Source organism: Pan paniscus, chromosome 11 (assembly GCF_029289425.2).
Source record: "Pan paniscus chromosome 11, NHGRI_mPanPan1-v2.0_pri, whole genome shotgun sequence".
NCBI lineage: Eukaryota > Metazoa > Chordata > Mammalia > Primates > Hominidae > Pan > Pan paniscus.
In genome coordinates this window covers 67,371,736-67,391,388 of record NC_073260.2, presented here as the reverse complement: position 1 = coordinate 67,391,388, position 19,653 = coordinate 67,371,736, and the positions used below count along the sequence as shown (strand labels likewise).

The 19,653-nt window shown below is 40.7% G+C and overlaps 1 protein-coding gene, 1 non-coding gene and 1 pseudogene across 2 annotated transcripts in view; 2 read left to right on the top strand and 1 right to left on the bottom strand.

Annotated features, from left to right (window-relative positions):
- Positions 1-299: 299 nt before the first annotated feature.
- Positions 300-5,814, bottom strand: LOC129398677 (ankyrin repeat domain-containing protein SOWAHC-like; annotated as a pseudogene).
- A 1,639-nt stretch (positions 5,815-7,453) lies between these two features.
- Positions 7,454-19,653, top strand: part of ANKRD20A1 (ankyrin repeat domain 20 family member A1) — a 45,590-nt gene continuing 33,390 nt past the window's right edge. The window contains 7 exon segments of the mRNA XM_055091870.2: positions 7,454-7,564; positions 7,567-7,699; positions 10,932-11,046; positions 11,210-11,382; positions 15,292-15,396; positions 16,439-16,576; positions 19,176-19,231. Coding sequence (XP_054947845.1) covers positions 7,495-7,564; positions 7,567-7,699; positions 10,932-11,046; positions 11,210-11,382; positions 15,292-15,396; positions 16,439-16,576; positions 19,176-19,231 — 790 coding nt within the window. The 5' untranslated portion in view covers positions 7,454-7,494.
- Positions 17,963-18,068, top strand: LOC117978878 (U6 spliceosomal RNA). Its single transcript, XR_004669538.1, has one exon. It is a non-coding gene; the product is annotated as a U6 spliceosomal RNA (small nuclear RNA).

Genomic DNA, 19,653 nt, shown 5'->3' with positions numbered 1-19,653 from the left:
ATGTAAAAGTATCCCATGATCATGGACCGAAGGCTTAACATTGTTAAGATGGCAGTCCTCCCTAAACTCGTCTACAGATTTAACTTCATTCCTGTCAGAATCCCAGATGAGTTCTCTGTAAAATCGACAAGCTGACTCTCAAACTCATATGGAATTGCAAAGGACTAAGAATAGCCAAAATAATCTTTTGAAAATGAGAACAAAGTAGGAGAACTCATATTTACTGACTTTAAAACTTACTACAAGACAATGGTAATCAGGACAATATAATACTGGCAAAAGGATAGATGTATAGACGAGTGGGATAGAATTGAGAGTCAGATATGAACCCATACATATATAAACACTGATTTTCCACAAGGGTGCCAAGATTATTCAGTGGGGGAAAGATGTTTGAAAACTGGCACAGGGACAACTAGATATGTAAACATATGCAAAACCTGGAGTAATACCTTTACCCAACACCATATACAAAAACTATGGATGCAAAAACAATGGATCAAATGGACCCATTTTGAGCTAATCCACATAAACATAAGGACTAAAACTATAAAATCCTGAGAAGCAAACATAGGAGTAAATTATCATGACCTTGAATTTGGCAAAGTTTTCTTAAATATGAGACCAGCAACAAGAATAAAAATTGATGAATTGGACTTCATCAAATTTAAACATTTTTGCACTTCAAAGGACACCATCAAGAAAGTGAAAAAACAACTCACAAGATGGAAGAAAATACTTGCAAATCATGTGTAGCACTTTTTGATGGTAAACTTGAGGAAGACTTTTTTTATTTTTTATTTTTATTATACTTTAAGTTCTAGCATGCATGTTCACAATGTGCAGGTTTGTTACATATGTATACATGTGCCATGTTGATGTGCTGCACCCATTAACTCATCATTTACATTAGGTATATCTCCTAATGCTATCCCTCCCACCTCCCCCAACCCCATGACAGGCCCCGGTGTGTGATGTTCCCCATCCTGTGTCCAAGTGTTCTCATTGTTCAATTTCCACCTATGAGTGAGAACCTGTGGTGTTTGGTTTTGTCGTTGCGATAGTTTGCTCAGAATGATGGTATATATATATATATATATATATATATATATGTATATATATATATATATATATGTCATTTGTGAGGACTGCTGGGCAAGCCTGGGAAAGAGAGTCCCTGGGGAAAGCAGCCTCCTGCTCCCCCGTGCCTTCTTTGAGCCTGATGTTCATTTGATGTGGTACTATATAATCACATCCAGTTTACCCTTTGAAATTCCTTGATTGTTCTTTCCTATATCCTTGACACTGTCCTTTTACAGACCACATGATCTTATCTGGAATACTACAACAGTTTTCTTTTCTCAGTGCTTTTAGAATAACCTGTCAAAAACTCATCTGACTATAGTAGTACCTGCTTACAACCTTTTAATTACTCCCCATTCCCTACCAGGCTGTGTAGCTCACTTGAGCTCTGCTAGGTGGTGAGGGAATCTGGGTCTTTTTTCTGGTATTTGAATTCAGTGCTACATAGGTTACTGGCTGGGTTGACAATCTCAGATTGTAAATCATGAGTATTCTATGTAGATAGTCTGTCACGATTTACAATAAAACATTGACATATCAAAGGCCATTCCATCCTGGGCGACAGAGCGAGACTCCGTGCCCCCCCGCCAAAACAAACAAACAAACAAACAAAAAACAAAAAACAAAACAAAACAAAAAAAAACCACTTTCCCCAGATTGCTAGCCTGATGGGAACTCCACCCCATCCATTCCAACCTAGTAAGGATAGTTTAGTTTGTCTTTTCTGGTCCCACTTCCTTACACCTAGTGTTCTTTTTTTGTTTCTGTTATTAAATTTCAGAAGACAAACCTTAGCATTTTCTAAAAGAATTATTTTTACCTAAATACATTGGACTTTGGTCTTAATTTGAAGGAATAGGATAAGTGGCCTTTAAGAGAGCGTTCCTACTCCTTCTCTTCCAGTGGCTGCTCTGGGTCCCTGAAAGAGGGTGTGATGTGAACCATCTGGGTTGTGAAGTGGATTTTGTTGAGCCTGTGTTTTTTAAGTCCATTAGTCCTGCCCGAGGCTGTGCGCCCTGGAATCCTTGGCTTCGCCTCTGAACCACCTTCAGCCAAGTGGTGATGGTGAAGAGGGTCCCCCCATCTTCCAGGACGTGTGAGAGTTTGTAGGTGATGAAATGGAGGGGGCATCTTTTAAATCTTTCAGTACCCACCCCCGCTGCTGGCGGTGCTCTCCCCGTCGTCCTCGTCCAGGACTCCCACCAGGGTCTCGATCTCTTCTGTAATGCTCTGACTCACATACTGGGAGGACCTTTTCCCAATGTAGTCCCTGATGTCCACATCGGCGTCCTAGGTCCTGACTAGCAGCTTCACCATCTCCAAGGTACATGGCTGCCAAGTGCAGGGCGCTGTAGCCCTGGCCTTGCTGTTCCCAGGCAGCGGAGGCTCATTGGGGAAGTTGACCAGCATGGCCAAAAGCTCCAGCCTGGGGTGCTAGGCGCCTGCGCAGGCAGGTGAGGCGGTAATGAAGCTCAGCGTGGCCAGCAGACCGGCTGGCACGGGGGCAACCCCCTAAACTGTCCACTCCCCATCGGAGGCCGAGAGCAGCCAGCCATGCTCCCTGGTCCAGCTCACCCAGCCCCGCAGCTCTCCTCCTCGGACGGGAAAGCCAGCGCTGCGCCGCCAGAGTCACTCGCCTCTGCCCTGTCCTCAGAGGAGGAGCTCCCAGGCTGCTGCCTCCAGGACACAGGTTCCTCTTCAGGGGTGGGGCGCTGCCCCTTCCCAAGTGGCTCAAGTTCTGGCAGAACGGCCTCGGGGCGGTAGCCCCCCCAGGAGCTGTCCCTGTCAGCCTCCTGGCAGCCGTGGGGCGGGGGCTCCATGTCCTCTCTGGTCCCAGGTCCCGCGTCTGGGGTAGGGGCTGTTGGAGACGGCGAGCTCTTCTTGCGTCCCCGCCGCTCAGGGCGGCCGGTGCAGGGCCTGGGCTCCCCCTCGCCCAGCTCGGCCCTGCCTGTGGAGCACCTCGGGGACCGCTGTTTCAGGGAGGGGATGGTGAATGTTGCGCTCCGCGTTCACGTGGACGCGGGACAGGTCCCAGGGGCACGGCCTCAGGCGGAGGCCCCGCCAGAACCTCTTCCTGAGACGCAGGTACTGGGCGCCATCGGCGTGGTCGGTGCAGTGGCCACAGCGTTCACCTGGAGATACATTTAAACAGTTTTATTCTCCTTTTTTTTTTCCATTCCAGAAACCATTACTACTATGAAACAAAGTAAAAATATCTAGTTTAAATAATAATTTGATACGGTCAGATGGGGATGAGTGCACACGTGTGTGTACACACACACGCAGGCTCTAAATGGGATATTTTGGCAGAGCAGAGGGGTAAGGCTTTTATTTCATTGGTGTGTTGAGTTAGAATCGCCCTTCTCACAATTAAATAATTTAAATCAGGAGTTTTGTTAAGGCTAATTTGTACAACTAGGCAACATTATACACATATACACATCTCTAATATTTGCATTATTACTTCATCTAAAAGAGCTGGGAAAAAGGGTCCTAAGTCTTGGCTAGTTAAGGTAAAAATCTATATTTTAAAGTAATAAAAACATTTGCTATGGACAGAGACATGCAGACACTGTGGGTGAAGCTGATGGATGTTCCACTGAATGAAATGACATGGAGTTTTCTAAGGGAAAGCCTAGCATGCTGCAAGGAGAGGGGAGGTCCCGGGAGGGAATTGGAGTCAGCATTAGGATCTAAGTGTCACAGGGGAGTGTGTTCCCAAAAAAGACTGTGACTGTTTCTGTGTCCATCCTGAACTGGTTACCATGAGTGTACGTGTGTGTGTGTGTGTGTGTGTGTGTGTGTGTGTGTGAATTAAAAGAGGAGTTACATGCTGGGGCATTTCTGGTATCTCAACTCTCATCTCAGCTGCTGGTGTTGATGGCTATACATTTTCCTCAGTATTCAATGGTGCGTATTTTGAGTTAACAATCCACCCATTGGCTGAGGCAGGTGGATCATCTGAGATGAAGAGTTCGAGACCAGCCTGGCCAATATGTGAAACTCTGTCTCTATAAAAATACAAAAATTAGCCAGGCATGGTTGCAGCACCTGTAATCCCAGCTACTCGGGAGGCCAAGACAGGAGAATTGCTTGAATCTAGGAGACAGAAGTTGCAGTGAGCTGAGATGGGCCACTGCACTCCAGCTTGGACAGCAGAGTGAGACTTGGTCTCAAAAAAAAAAAAAAAGTTATTGTGACATGCTGTACATATTCACAAATTCAGTGTCTCCCAGAAGTCTGAGATTCTTTTTTTTTTTTTTTTTTTTGAGACGGAATTTCACTCTTGTTGCCCAGGCTGGAGTGCAATGGTGTGATCTCGGCTAACTACAACCCCCACTTCGTGGGTTCAAGCGATTCTCCTGCCTCAGCCCAAGTAGCTCCTGCCTCCCAAGTAGCTGGGATTACAGGCATGTGCCACCATGCCCAGCTAATTTTTTTTTTATTTTTAGTAGAGTTGGGGTTTCTCCACGTTGGTCAGGCTGGTCTCAAACTCCCGACTTCAGGTGATCCACCCGCCTTGGCCTCTCGAAGTGCTGGGATTACAGCCATGAGCCACCATGCCCAGCCAGAAAGTTTTAAGGCTATGATTATTAGACCATCATACACACAAAAAGTACTTAAAAAGTCTCAGGAATGCAGTCCCTCATTGGCCTGGTATTACAAAGATAAAAAGAAGTTGGTCGTGAAAATTTCTGAATGTGGTTTAGGACAAGGAACCCCAGTAAGATTCAGAGACAACCTAGAAAATTGAAAGACAATTTTACTACCCAAATCACCCTTCTATAAAAAATAATAGAAGATGTCAAATATGAAAATAAAACTGTCCTCTGGGCCCTCAATTTTCTGTGTTATTGGGAAGGCAGACAGTTACTCAGCAGTTATATCCCATAAGAATGGATAACACTAAAACAACTGACAGCATCAAGTGTTGGTTAGAAAGTGGAACTGATTCTCTCAAACATTTTCATTGTAGTTTAAGATGGTACAACCACTTAGGAAAATGTCTCCCCATTTCATACAATGCCAAATATATACTTATTTTATAACCCAGAAAATCCACTCTTATGTACTTAAACTCAAGAAAAGTGAAAATATTATTACAGAAAAACGTGTATATCTGATTCGTTCGTAGCAGGTTTATTCATGATAGCCTCAAATCAGAAACTGCTTTTGTGTCTATCAGTAGTGGAATGGATTAAAAACAAAACAAGCAAAGGCCTCAAACCTGTGGTATAGTCATAAAATTGAGTATTACAAAATAAAATTAATGAATAATCAATAGGAGCAAAATGATGTGTCACAAGCATGTTTAGTGAATGAACATAAAAATTATATAATGTATAGTTTCACTTATGTAAATGGTGAAAACAGACAAAACTATCCTTTTGTGGAAAGAATCAAAACCATGGAAGCCTCTGTGTTCAAATACTGACTGGAAATGGGCATGAGAAAACGTGTTTCTGCCAGATCTTCTATATGCCTGATGTACATTCACTCGATGTATTTTGCATATACTATTTTTGCAAATAAAACTGAGATAGACGCAAAATAACTCAAGAGAAAATAGCTAGAAATAGCTAGAGTTGGGATAGAAGCCTTGGAAGCTCCCCCCTACCTTGCCCACATGGCACAGGCCAAGGAAGCCCTGGGACAATGCTGTGAGCAATCTGAGGGCCTTCCAGGGGAGCCCCGCCAGCCCATGCTGGTGCCCGAGCTGCCCGCCGCCATCTGAATATGTTGCAAAGACAGTGCTGGCCTGGCAACCAGTGACGCTCCACGCCCCACCCCGATCCCCACTTCTATCCAAGTAGCGGCAACCCTAGAGACAGATGCCTGGGCGGCAGCGGCTAAGTCTGGCAGTTGGCCAGACTGCCAAAGGACAGGAACTGGCCGTTCACCCCATCCCAGTTTCCACGGAGAACTCAACCACCATGGCCAGTGAGCGGACCCTCAGGCCTGGTGGGCTGTGCTCTGTGCCTGCAAACCTGACGCCATCCAAGGGAGCTCCGCTTTCCTGCGCCAGCACCTCAGCTGCTGCAGAAAACTGCAAAACTGCAAGTTGCACACAGGCAGAGATGACGAAGCAACCCCTGACCCTCCGTGCCACTCACCCTACCCGCACACACAGCTGCCACGCGCACCCTGAGGCCAGTGCCTGGGCGCCCAAGTCAGGCAGTCCGCACAGCAATGGCACCAGGGTGAAAATCTGCTGCTCAATACCATCCCGGTTACCACGAAGAGCCAGCCCCGGTGGCCCCTGCGTTCTTGGAGGAGGCCAAGTCACAGCAACCCCTCAAGTGGGCGGGCGATGCACTTGACCCTGAGGACATCAGGTACCAGGCCCGCAAGCTCAAACCAGCATCGGAGCCGCAGCTGCAGTCTAGACGTGGTGCACCGGCAGTAAGTGACTGGACACCCCAGACCAGGCCCAACCCCAGCAGCGCGGATAGTGAGGCCAGACCCCCAGGCGGTAAAATCAGGCGACGGGCCCCGCCAGCAGCCGCTCAGTTTCATCCGTGTGGATACAGAGTGCCCAGCGCCAGGGCCCAGGATCCAGAGAGATGCCCAAGAGGAGCGGAACTTCAGGCCAGGTGGGCTGTGCGCTCTGCGACCCTGAGGCCATCCAAGGGAAGCTCCGCCATCCCACGCCAGTGCCAGATCTGCAGCTGCAAACCGTGCGTGGGGTACTGGCAGCAGTGAGGGCTGGTGGGGGAAGGAGCAGCCCCTGACTCTGCCTTCATGACTCTCCAGCTACCTGACACTAGCCACACAGACTCCAGGGCCAGAGCCTCAGTGTGAAGCCGGGCCATCCGCGAAGCCACCCAGGTGGCCGCGGAGTGCCCTTGCCAGCACCCTATCTCCCTTCCGAGGAGGAGCGGGGCGGTCTGCAATGCCAGACAGGCCCTCCTTCTCAGGCCGGGCTGGCGGCGCTCCTGCGATCCTGGGGCCGCCCGGGCGATCCAAAGAGGACCGGCGAGCCCATCGGCGCCCGCCCAGAGCTGCAGCCCCACCTGCCGGCGCGCGCCGCCAGGGAGCGGCTTCCGGGAGCCGGGCAGCAACCGCCGTGCAGGCGCGCGCCCAAGGGCTTTGCGAGGCTCACTCGGCCTGAGAGGTCGGAGGCTGCGAGTGTCGCTGCTGAAGGCTGTGGTGGACCGGGCTGGATCGCGGACTGTGGAGTAGATCACAGATTTGGGATCGCGGATTGGGGATTGATCGCGGATTTGGGGTTGGATCAGGGATTTGGGGTTGGATAGGGGATTTGGGGCTGGGTCGGCCGGGGTCGGGGGAGGGGGTTGGTGAAAAGGTGACAGGGAGGTCGGCAGGGGTCGGGGGAGGGGGGTGGTGAAAAGGTGACAGGGAGCTGCCCCCGCTCAAGAGCGGGAGGTGGGGGTCTGAGAAGTCACCACTATGAAGTTATTTGGCTTTGGGAGCCGCAGGGGCCAGACGGCCCAGGGCTCCATAGAACATGTCTACACGGGTTCGGATACCGAATCCGGGACTCCGAACTGGAGAAGATCCACAGGGCAGCTGTCAAGGGCGACGCCGCGGGGATGGAGCGCTGCCTGGCGCGCAGGAGTGGAGACCTGGACGCCCTGGACAAGCAGCACAGATAGCGGGGGCTCAGCCCGGGGTGGGAGGGGGTCCCCAGGCCCGGCTTCCCCGCAGCCCCTGGGACGGGGCCTTTCAGGGCTCCGGGCACCCTCAGAGCGACGGAGCCAAACGGACTCTCAGCTGTTTTCCATCCCTCATAATTCCCTGGCTGTAGCAGTTGGAGAATTTGAGTGATTTAACTCACAAAGTTAAGCATACACAGTGTTGTTATTTTTAACGTACACGTTGAAAACATGGTTTATATACATTTTAGGAGGTGCCTAATGAGAGAACTCATTCCCCTATCAAAAATACCGTGAGTTATTTCAGTAGGCGAAAAGTTCTCAGATAAGAGAGCTTACTTGAAAAATATTTACTATATCATATATATATATGTATTTTCAGATGAAAAGTATGTTTTCATTTTATAGGGAATTCATTATATTCTTTTTTTTTTTTTTTTTGAGTCGGAGTCTCGCTTCTTTGCCCAGGCTGGTGTCCAATGGCACAATCTTGGCTCACTTCAACCTCTGCCTGCCGGGTTCAAGCAATTCTCCTACCTCAGCCTCCCAAGTAGCTTGGATTACAGGCAGGTGCCAGCGTGCCTGGCTAATTTTTGTATATTTAGTAGAGAGGGGGTTTCACCACGTTGGCCAGGCTGGTCTCGAACTCCTGACCTCAAGTGATCTGCCCGCCTCCGCCTCCAAAAGTGCTGGCATTACAGGTGTGAGCCACCGCGCCCGGCCTATGTTGTTTATTATATATCATAAGTTATATATATATTACTGATACGTATACATATATACCAGATATAATATGTCATATATATCAGTTATATATACACATTAGATGAAAAGTACATTTTCATTTGACAGGGAATTCTTTCAAATCAAATCATCAAACACTCTAAAATTGGGCAAAGTACACTTTTCCAGATCTGCAAGTTACTTGTGTACATAGGAAAAAGTCCTTCGCATTTCTGGTATAAGAATTTAAATTAAAAGATGAATGAAACAGTTTTCTATCCACAATATTTGTGAGGATGTTTTATACTCCTGCTTAAAGTTTAAGGTGCTGATTATTTTTCAAATAGATAATTTGGTGGTAAGTACTACAATTAAAAAATATGTATGCCCTTTACCCATCAATTCCATTATACTAAAACACCCTCAGGAAATAAAGATACATGCACTTTACTTTTCACCTCACTTATTTTAAAAAGAACCCAAAGAATGGATCCTATAAATAAATTTCAGTTGCATCCACAGGATGGAATAATATGTGACCATTGAAGGTGGCAATAGATACAGAAGTATATTGATGTGCGAAGATGTATTTTGTTATAGCTAGTGAGGAAAAAAATCAATTAAGTAAAGTTCTTTTCCTTTTTCTTATCTGTGATTGCTGCAGTGAGCATGTACAAAACTTCTAGTAAAGTTTATTAATAAAGGAATAATCCTTGGGAAGACAGGAATATGAATCTTACAATATTAAAAATAATTTCTTGCTTTCTATTTTTATCATTATTGAGTGTATTGTTATCTTCTTTGAACTTTTAGCCTCTTCAGAAGTAAAAAGGGAATGTTTTTATCTGTTTCCAGATTTTATTATCTATATATTTTATTATGTACATATGTTTTTCTTATGTATTCATTCAATTTATGCAAACAATGATAGATTAATCATTTTATTTTAATTGTATTCTTTAAAAATAAAAACATTATAAATAATTACTATTGCAAAAATATTGCTTTATAGGAGTTTATTTAAAAATATTGAACTCCCCAACTGTATTTATCCATTCTTTCATTCCATTTATTCATCAAACATAACCTGAGTACCTGTTATGTAGCAGACATATTCTGCTATCTCTCAGGACCCTTCTATCCTTAAAAACTTCATGTTTACCTGCCCTGCCTGCAGAAGCTGAGAGATTTAAAATAGGAATATTGGGACTTAATCTCCTTGAAACTTTGTCTCCCAACTTTCAAACAAAAGCATTTCTGAAGTTAGAAAATAGTAGAAGATAAGCTTTAACTGCCCATTCAAAAGTTTATCAGTATTAAATACTAATATTAATCATGGGAATGTCTTATTTGCATATATTCTGTAAGCATAAATATTGAATAAAATAAGCCATATGTATTCATTTGAATCATGAGTTTCCTTTGTCTTCAATTTGTTTGAAAATCAAGGAATTAATTTGTTTAAAAAATACATTATTTCAGTGTTCTATCCCCATAGTACCTTTAAGAACTAAAATGTATTTACATGCCAGTTATATGCCTAGAACTGCCCTAGACCTGCTGCGTACACCATATTCTACTTAATGTAAGGTCTCATGGATTTGAGATGCCCCGCTATTTTATATATCGATAATTTTTAAAATGCTACCAATTACAGTTATAATAATATAAGTGACATTCCAATGTCAGAAGTATTAAAATGTGACCTACTCGTTAAGCCATCCTGCAAAGTAGGTATAATTGTGTCTTTTACCTAATTAAAATGTTTTTTTAAGTAGTATTAATAGTAACAATTATAATATCTGGCTGGGTGCAGTGGCTCATACATGTAATCCCAGAACTTTGGGAGGCTGAGGTGAGAGGATTGCTTGGTGCCAGGAGTTTGAGACCATCCTGGGCAACAAAGTGAGATTCTTACTCTATAAAAATTTTTAAATAAATAGCTGGGCATGCTGGTGCACATCTGTAGTCCCAGCTACTCAGGAGGCTGGGGATGGAGGATCGCTTGAGCCCAGGAGTTCCAGGCTGCAGTGAGCTATAGTTACATTGTTGCACTCCAGCCTGGGCAAAAGAGTGAGACTTTGTCTCAAAAAACAAAAATCTTATAATTATTGAGTTGTTATAGGAACTATTCTAAATACATAACTTCTCATTTAAGCATCACGATGGTGTCCTATGAGGTAGCTACTATTGTCATGTTTATTAATGAGGAAGTTGAGATACAGAAAGGCTAAGCAATAGTTGGTAAGTGACAGGGTTTAAAGTAGGACTCAAGCCCTAGTTGAACTGAATCCAAAGACTGAGCTCTTTCTATTCAAATAGGCTGCTGTTTTTATTAAGGCAGTGATCAATAAGAGCTAGTAAGTAATGTGCTTTCTTCAAAAAAATTAAGTATTTGTTTTGAAGGCAGAGGAAAAACATGCTATTCAATTTTTACAGTTACATGAATGATTGTATGTTTTGAGATGTTGCACTACAGTTTCCTAAAAAGTCCTCTTACTCTCATAGAACTGCTCTACATTTGGCCTGTGCCAGTGACCATGTGAAAGTGGTCACTCTCCTGGTTAGCAGAAAATGCCAGATTGATATCTGTGACAAAGAAAATAGAACACCTTTGATACAGGTATATTAGAGCCAACTCTTTTAGCATGACATGGATTTGATTTGCATACATAGAATTAAAATAAATTGATCTCATTTAAATATAACTAGTTGGTGAAACCTGTGGAATGTTTATTTTGAATTTCTTAGAATTTACAATCTATTTCTTGGTCTAATACAGACAGGCTTTCCATTGCCAGGAAGAGGCTTGCACCGTTATTCTGCTGGAACATGGCACCAATCCAAACCTTAAGGATATCTACCGCAACACTGCTCTCCATTATGCTGTGTATAGTGAGAGCACCTCACTGGCAGAAAAACTGCTTTTCCATGGTGCAAATATTGAAGCACTGGACAAGGTATAGATCAATCAACTTTCTTTCCAAAATATTTGTTTTAACATTGACATAGGTAAGGGTCAATTTTTTATATTTGGAAGCTCAACCATTCCCTGAATGCAAATGCAAATTATTTTGAAATAATTGTCTAAGATTTTATTTTAAATATTGATGCTTTTAAAGGTGCATTAAAGGGTACAGTTTTATAAAACGCACTTTGGAAAATACCTGTGAATTTGTTAAAGGTAAAACCTTTTCAACTTTTTTTCTACGCAGGGTTGTTCTTTCCTTTTTTTCCCCCCTAATTAGTACAAAACAACACAGGAAAGAAAATATGCCCTGGAAATAGGCTTTATTTTAAAACTCAAACAAAACTAAAGCAATTTACAATAAGTGGACATGTTGCTGCTGCTGATAATTTTCTAAAAAACTGATGTATCATCTCTCAGTGGCACAAGGCTTAAGAGGGAAAAATGGGAAGGGAAAAGGAGAGCAATCAGAAATATGCAGGTCACTTGGAAATTAGGTAATGAGGGAAAATGTCAAGAAGAGTTTTTTTTTTTCTCCTCTTACTTTGTTATTCTTCCAGTTTATGTGTTGAGACAAGGCGCTCCTTAGCTTTGGGTCTAATAATTTTTGGTTTGAAAATGAGAGTGAGTTGAAACTTGCCTAGAGATTAATTTCAGGAAGACTTTGAGGAAACCAGATTGGCAGTGAATAGGTGGTGATGAAGTGAGAAACACTTCAGCAGAAGGTGGAACAAATTATTAACTGACTTATTGCCCATCCTGGCAGAAACAGCCACTTAGATAAGAGTCTAAAGCCTCCTCTCAAACCTAGAATGTCTTGGTGGGAAGGTGGGAGATAAGGAGCTTATAAATAGCAAAATCAAGTTGGATTTTGAGTTTACTTGTCTGTGTTCTACCCATAGCCAGGAAACTTAACTGGAGCTTTAATAAATGACACTATCTCTTACTCTTTTCTCTTTTTGGTCACATGTTCAACTGATAAAGGGAATTAGCCATGCGGGTGAGACATGAGACTGAAGTGATTGTCTGCTGCACTAATTCTCAGAATTGTGCATTACAGTGACCTGAGGACATTTTGTTAAAAATCTACAATTGTAGGCTTTCCCCTGAGGATTTTGATGTAATAGACCTAATAAGGACTGAACATTTTTAAAAACATTTTCTTGAAGGTGGGCACAGTGACATGTTCCCGTAGTCTCAGCTTGAACCTGAGTTTAAGTTCAGCTTGAGCAACATAGTGAGACTCTTGCCTCTAACAACAATAACAGCAAAAAAACAAACAAACAAACAAAAAAAAACCCTCAAGTTTCGGATACACTCCTGATTAAGAACCCCAGAATAGATAAGTGCAACATATAAATTTCTGTATCTCAAAAACGTAAGAAATCTCTAGAAGAATTGGCGTTTGATAGGTGCTACTTCCTTCAAAGTTCTCCTTTTCAGTAATATTAGCCTGACTTATCTGTCTTTCTCTACATCTGTGACTGGGAAGTGAAAAGAAATATTACTGGCAATATCTCTCAGCTTACAGAATAACACCTTTTCCTTCCCACCGTTAATCCTTCACTAACATTCAGGGAGTCTTTAGCAATTTGCTTATGGGTAATCTTTCAATAAGTAGAGGCTGACCCTTTCATGATTTCATGTCCCTTTGTCACCATGCACGTGATTATGTGTCAACAAATGTTCATTACAAGTTTGGCTTTCTCAATTAGAATAGTAGCAAATCCTAAACTATTTTTTTTAGTTGAAGTTGTATTATGAACTAGCTCAGTGTGTTTGTGAAGTTTATAGAGCTTTAGCATACCCAAAATGTCAGTTTTAAACACTGAAGTCCATGGAGTTAATAAAAATACAGATATGAATTCTTTTAATAATTTAGTTTTGGCAGTCCTATGAACCAGTTATCTATTTGGTTAACAATCTGGGAAAATTATATACAAATATATTTTAAATGAATAAATGTTGGAAAAATTCTTGAAGCAGGTATTATGAGTCTTTTTTAGCAATTTTTATTATATATGAGAGCCTGATTTTTTGGTAAAACATGATACTAGAGAAAGAAAATATTTTACATGCAAATACTTGGATTATACACAACCATTTAGTAACACATTAATGGTGAATATAAAAACACAAGGGCTATATTCTAATGTGGTACACAGATTTGTTTGTTTGCCTCTATAAGTTGAATCAACATGTAAAATTTAGAAGACTGATGTAGAAATCTGGACTTCAGGCTTATTCTAAAAAATCAAATCTGGTGTCCCCTGAGTTTCTATCACTATTTGGTCTGCTGTGCAGAGGTTGCCCCTTTAGAGAAGGCATGTATTCTCCAGTTTGCTACTGTGCCCACCTTAGTACTTCCTTTACTCAGGCCACCTTCCTTTGTCCTTGTAAGTATCTGAGTTTACAACTCCTATGTTATAGTATATTTTGATAGAGATTTTAAGGTTTTTAAGTCAGCACGTATTTGTTATAATATATAGTCTATAGAGTATATAAATCCCTCAGTTATGGAGTTTAATTTTAGAATTTAGAAGTTTTGAAACTCTTTTCTTTATATATACCACAAATAATTATCTGCCCATAAGAATGCCTAGAAGCCTTTTTAGGTTATTCCTGGTTATAGTTGGATAATTTATGAATATTGCAGACATTACGTCTTTCTCCTCAGGGCTCTTCCTTAGAAATGCCAGTGACTTACTGGCTTTTATTATGCCAGAAATAATTCATATGGATCAGTATGAGAACTTTTATTGATAAGCCATTATGTTTTTATTTCTGATTTATATTTTCTCTAAAATAAAAAATAATTTTAAGTAGCCCTTTAAGTGGAAGCCAATAAAAATGGATTTAAAAAGTAGAGCTGCCCTGAGGTCCTGGGATTACCATTATAATTGAGAATGGTATTTCTTACTGAGCTTTGGTTTTTTAAATATTTGTTCTTAAGTTTTTTAAACCTATTTCTCTTACACAGAACATACTGAGCTTTCTAACAGTAAAGATAAAAATCTGTTCTCTTGTATTAGGGAAAAAACCCATGGACTATTTAATAATAAGGAAAATAAGTGCATTTGAAGCCAATCTCTCCTAATTCAGAGTTCATTTCCATAGTGACCCATTTGGAGCAGGAGTGCTTGACATTGGCATCTGCGATCCTGACAGCATTGATAGAAGTGAATCAAGCAAGTTTGTACCACCCAGAAGAAACCTCCACCTGCATTGGGAAACTCTGGCAACTGTACCCCTAAAACTCTTAATTCCTCAAATGTTAATGTTTGCCACAAATAATATTGTCAAATGGAGATTAGGTAAAATTCAATAGATTTCTTGATTATTGGACATAACATACAGTTTTATAATACTTCTCAAATGCAGATGGTCATGGAGTCTTTCTCTTGGGGTATAATACTTCTGGTAAAGCAAATATTCTTTGAAATATAGTTTAAGAAACACTGCTTTAGTGAGAATAATTTAGATCACTAATTTATGTAAAAAAACTTAAAATGTTTGCTACTATGTCTTCGGGTTTTGGGGCTATAGAGACAAAAGATACAGCCCTTGCCTCAAGAAGCTCTTGGTTTCAGTGGGAAACAGTTAAATGATTACAATGTACCATGCTAAGTACTGTGATCAAAGCAAGGATTCTTGGGACTGGTAAACCTTTAAAGTGAGTTTTGGCAATGACCACAGTTAATCTGGGGAGACGGAGGAGGATTGTTGCAAGGCAAAGTGCAGCACATCAGAAAGCACAGAGGAGTGAGAAGGAAGCGGCTGCTTTTCATTTACTTCCTTTCTATATTGTATGTTGAAGTCAAATCATCCCAGAGAAGATTTTCAGTTCAGTTGAGAAATATGTAATTTTGTGAATTATTAATTTTTTTGTGCTGTTTCATGGGACAATAATTCCCCACTTTTATTCACCATAATTTGCAAGAAAGAGAAAATGGTGGAATTTTTGAAAACCAAAGCAAGTACACATGCTGTTGATAGGCTGAGATGGTACAGTTGTTCTTTTTTTAAAAATAAAACCTGAGTATTCTAGAGTGGTAACAGTCACTCAAGTCAGAAATATTAATAAGAAGATTAACATAATTATTGGCATATAATGAAAAATATCACCACGAATAATCAGGTAGACCAGCAAATATTTGGACTGAGTAACATAAAGAATAGTATATAGTAGGATTCATCTTCTCTTATAATATAGAGTGTTTGGTATTTATGATCAGATGTTTTTGGTACTGTAATCTTTTATTAGCTAAAGTGTTTTGTATTAGTTTTATTAATTTTTTTTGAGATGGAGTCTTGCTCTGTTGCCAGGCTGGAGTGCAGTGGTGTGATCTTGGCTCACTGCATCCTCCACCTCCCAGGTTCAAGCGACTCTCCTGCGTCAGCCTCCCTAGTAGCTGGGACTACAGGTGCACGCCACCATGCCCAGTTAATTTTTGTATTTTTAGTAGAGATGGGATTTCACCATGTTGGCCAGGATTGTCTCGATCTCTTGACCTCGTGATCTGCTCTCCTTGGCTTCCCAAAGTGCTGGGATTACAGGCATGAGCCACGGCACCTGACCAGTTTTATTAATTTTTAAAGTGTGGACTTTTCATTTATGACTACTAGTATTGTCATTATTATTATTGTCATTGTTGTTGTTGTTGTTTTCAGCCTGCAGATAACTCTTATCTGACCCCTAGCTGATTGGACTGGGAAAGGAATGGGGAAATCTTCATCTAAGTCTTTGCCTACTTTACATAAGTGACCTCAGCACAGTTTCTTGGCCATCAAAGGACTATAAGTTAGCAACTTGTATTATGTCTTACCTCAGTGGGACAAGAGGCTTCCCTGTTGTCCCTTTCTTTTAGCCTTGGTGACAATTTTCAAAGATGAACACTTGAGCACCCTAGATGCTTATAGACCCAAGCTAGTACATGCAAATGGTTATTACTTCTACACTGACAGGCGGATATTAAACTGGTAAAGTGTATCAAACTAGCTTTTGATATTAAAGTTCTTGAGTGGGGTTATTTCTTTGTTATTTTAGGTCAGCCCTCATGATTGCTATACACTATGACTCACCAGGTATTGTCAATATCCTTCTTAAGCAAAATATTGATGTCTTCACTAAAGACATGTGTGGATGAGATGCAGAAGATTACACTATTTCTCATCATTTGACAAAGTAAGTGTTTATGTTAAAAGGCCAGTTGATACTAAATTGAAGTTTAAAATAATTGTAACTACTCCATCTTACACATTAGGTGAGAGTTCATAGTTTGGTTCAGATAGTTTGAAATAGCCATGAGTTAGTCTCCCTTTTAGCCAGAAATCAAGCAGAAGTCTAGATTAGTTAGAAGTAGAGTGCAAGATTTTTTCTGGATTTTTGAGACCTTTATCCCTAGGGATCTCAATGTTGTTCATTTTATTCTAAGTATAATCCCCATGCATTGGATAAAAAGAGCCACATCTTTGATTTCTTTTCCTTTCCTTTCTTTTTTTTTTTTCTTTTTTTTTTTTAGAGACAAGGTCTCACTCTGTTGTCGTGGCCAGTCTTGAACTCCTGAGCTCAAGTAATCCCCCTGCCTCGGCCTCTGAAAGTGCTAGCCACCATGCCTGGTCTAACTTTTCTAATTAGTTATTGAGTCTTGTAATGTCCAATTTAGCAGAAAATCTTGTATTTTCCCCTGGGGCTCTCTCCTGTGTCTTCCTTCTTTGAATTTTACAAGAAGCTAAGGGGTTTCCTAAGTCCAAGGAAGGCAATCTTTCTTTGCAAGTCAGAAGAAAGGGAAAAAAAGGGCATTCTAATCATTCTGTTGTTTCCATGGCGTCACTTGCTGTATTATTGCCATTGTAACCGGACCTGCAATCTGATAATGATTGACCTTTGCCACCAGGATGCCTTCACTGATTCAGACCTCTCAGTTTTCATGGTGATTCATATATACAGGTCAAAGCTATGGTGTTTATTAGTTTATGTACTTGTGCTCAGTTATTTTTCCCAGCACCCTGCTCTGGTAGCTAGGCCTCCTAGCTTTATCCACACAAATATTGAGCAAACTGATGCTCATCCTACACTAAAAACCTTATTTGGAGTCCACCTCTAAGCTAGACTTTGCCTAGGCCTTCATGGGATGTTATCCTTTGAGAGCCATGCTTGTCTTTCCTTTAACCAATATTAGTTGGGATTGTTCTCAATAGTCAGGGATGTTCAAATAATGCTGCAGGAAGAGATCAGAGTTCCCTTTCCCTTTTGCTATCAGATCTGTACCTTGAGGCTTTTTTATATCCTGTGCAGCAGCTTTGGTTAGATAACAGAATGTTCCATGTTATCTTTCCACTGAGTAGTGGGAACCAGCTTGCAGTTGGTGCCTCAAGTAATGTGTCTCTATAATCATGAAAATCTCCTGGGCTACTTGCAGCTCTTCCTCAAGTTTTCAATATATTTTAAAATTCTACCTCACAGGAAGCCATTCAATAAAATTCTCTGAATCTGAAGTAAGTGAGTTGGATTTAACAGAGCTAAGCCTCATCCATGACTCATGAGTATCCATGTATCAAACAGGGCTTTGTAATTATTTCAACAGCACATATTTTAAATTGGATCAATACAGAGCAGATAAGCATGGCTACTGCCTAGGGATGGCACACAAATTCAGAAAGCATTCCATATTTTGCATAGTCCCAGGAAGGCCATTTGACTATTTGTTGAGTAGCTCCAAGGAAGCAGTGTGAGGAAAACCAAAACAGGTGACATGCAATATTGAAATTGTGATTATCACTGTGAAACTATTGATGTACGGTGATCTCTGAAATGGGAACAGAGCTGAGTAATAAGGGGATGTTACATGTTGTTAGTACATATCTTGGAAATGAGAAAATGTCAACTTGCATTTCCTTCATGGAACTGAAAAACAATCAAAGCAGGGTTTTGTCTTGTCTGTTAGTTGGAGAGGACCATGGAGATCCAGCAGCCAAGCACAAATCTGCTGGCTCAGAGTTTGAGGAGGTAGAGAAGGAGTGGTAGTTTTCCAAGCCAGGTTTTGACACCTATTAGTTTTCTGCCCTTGGTGTGATTGATGAGCTCAATGATGAGCTCATTAAATTTATATATATATATATAAATTTAGTAATAAGTTATGAAATAGGTAAAATGCCCTGAATTACAAGCCACAATGAATGCAAGTAATAACCAAAATTAGCACTTAATAACATTTTCTGAAAACTGCAACATTTGAATATTAGAACTTATAGAAAAACACACACGGAGCACTATTTGGGATTCCAAAATGGTTTCAGCAATAAGGTTCAAGAATAAATTATTCCATTGCTTTACTATTTCTCTGAACATTTAAACATGTAATCTCATTAGATCTTCTAAACAACCTAGTGAAGTAAGGTAGCAGAATCCTTATTTTTTAGAAGAAACCATGGAGCCTAAGAGAAGCAACTTGTCTGAAAACAAATTACCTACAGAGCGAGGTATTTTGGTTACAGAGCGAGGACTTACTCTGAGTGCAGGACACTTTGCATGATATCCAGCTAACTAGAGTTAATTTACTGAGCTGTGCTTCCTCCATTTATGAGTACTTCACTTTCTTTTCTTCTTTAATTATAAGCTTAATAAGCTTGTAAGGTTTAAAAATTTGAAGTGTATGGGACATTAAAATTCTGATATTAGGTCTGATATTGCCTGAAAGTGTTTTGGAATTTAATATGTTTGGTAAATATTTTTTATTTCAGTATAAAAATAGCAATTTTATTTATTACTTTTGTATATGTAGAATTCAACAACAAATTTTGGAACATAAAAAGAAGATACTTAAAAAGGAGAAACGAGGTAAGGCTTCTGAGAGTGAATTTCTTACTTCTCTTGGTGGTCCTACTCTTGATAAGAAAATAAGAAGTAAGACATAAGGTTAAGGTAGTGTCAGTCAAAAAAGACCAGTTTAAAAATATGTGTAAATTGAATGTGTACATATGTATATACATATGTAAATTAATTTTTTAAATTTAACTTCTTTAGTTTGAAATTCAGATTTATTTAAGAAGGTAGTTGTAGTTAATTTATAATCTCAAACATTATGGTCTACAAACATTCATTTATTTAATTATCATCCCTAAAACCCTACATAATATTTTTGCATAAATAAGAAAAAACATTTTTAAGTTAATATGTTGTATGTTTCCTCTATAGTTACATTATAACAAATTGGACTTGTTATACAAACGGATCTTCTATTTCATTTTTATAATAAATTG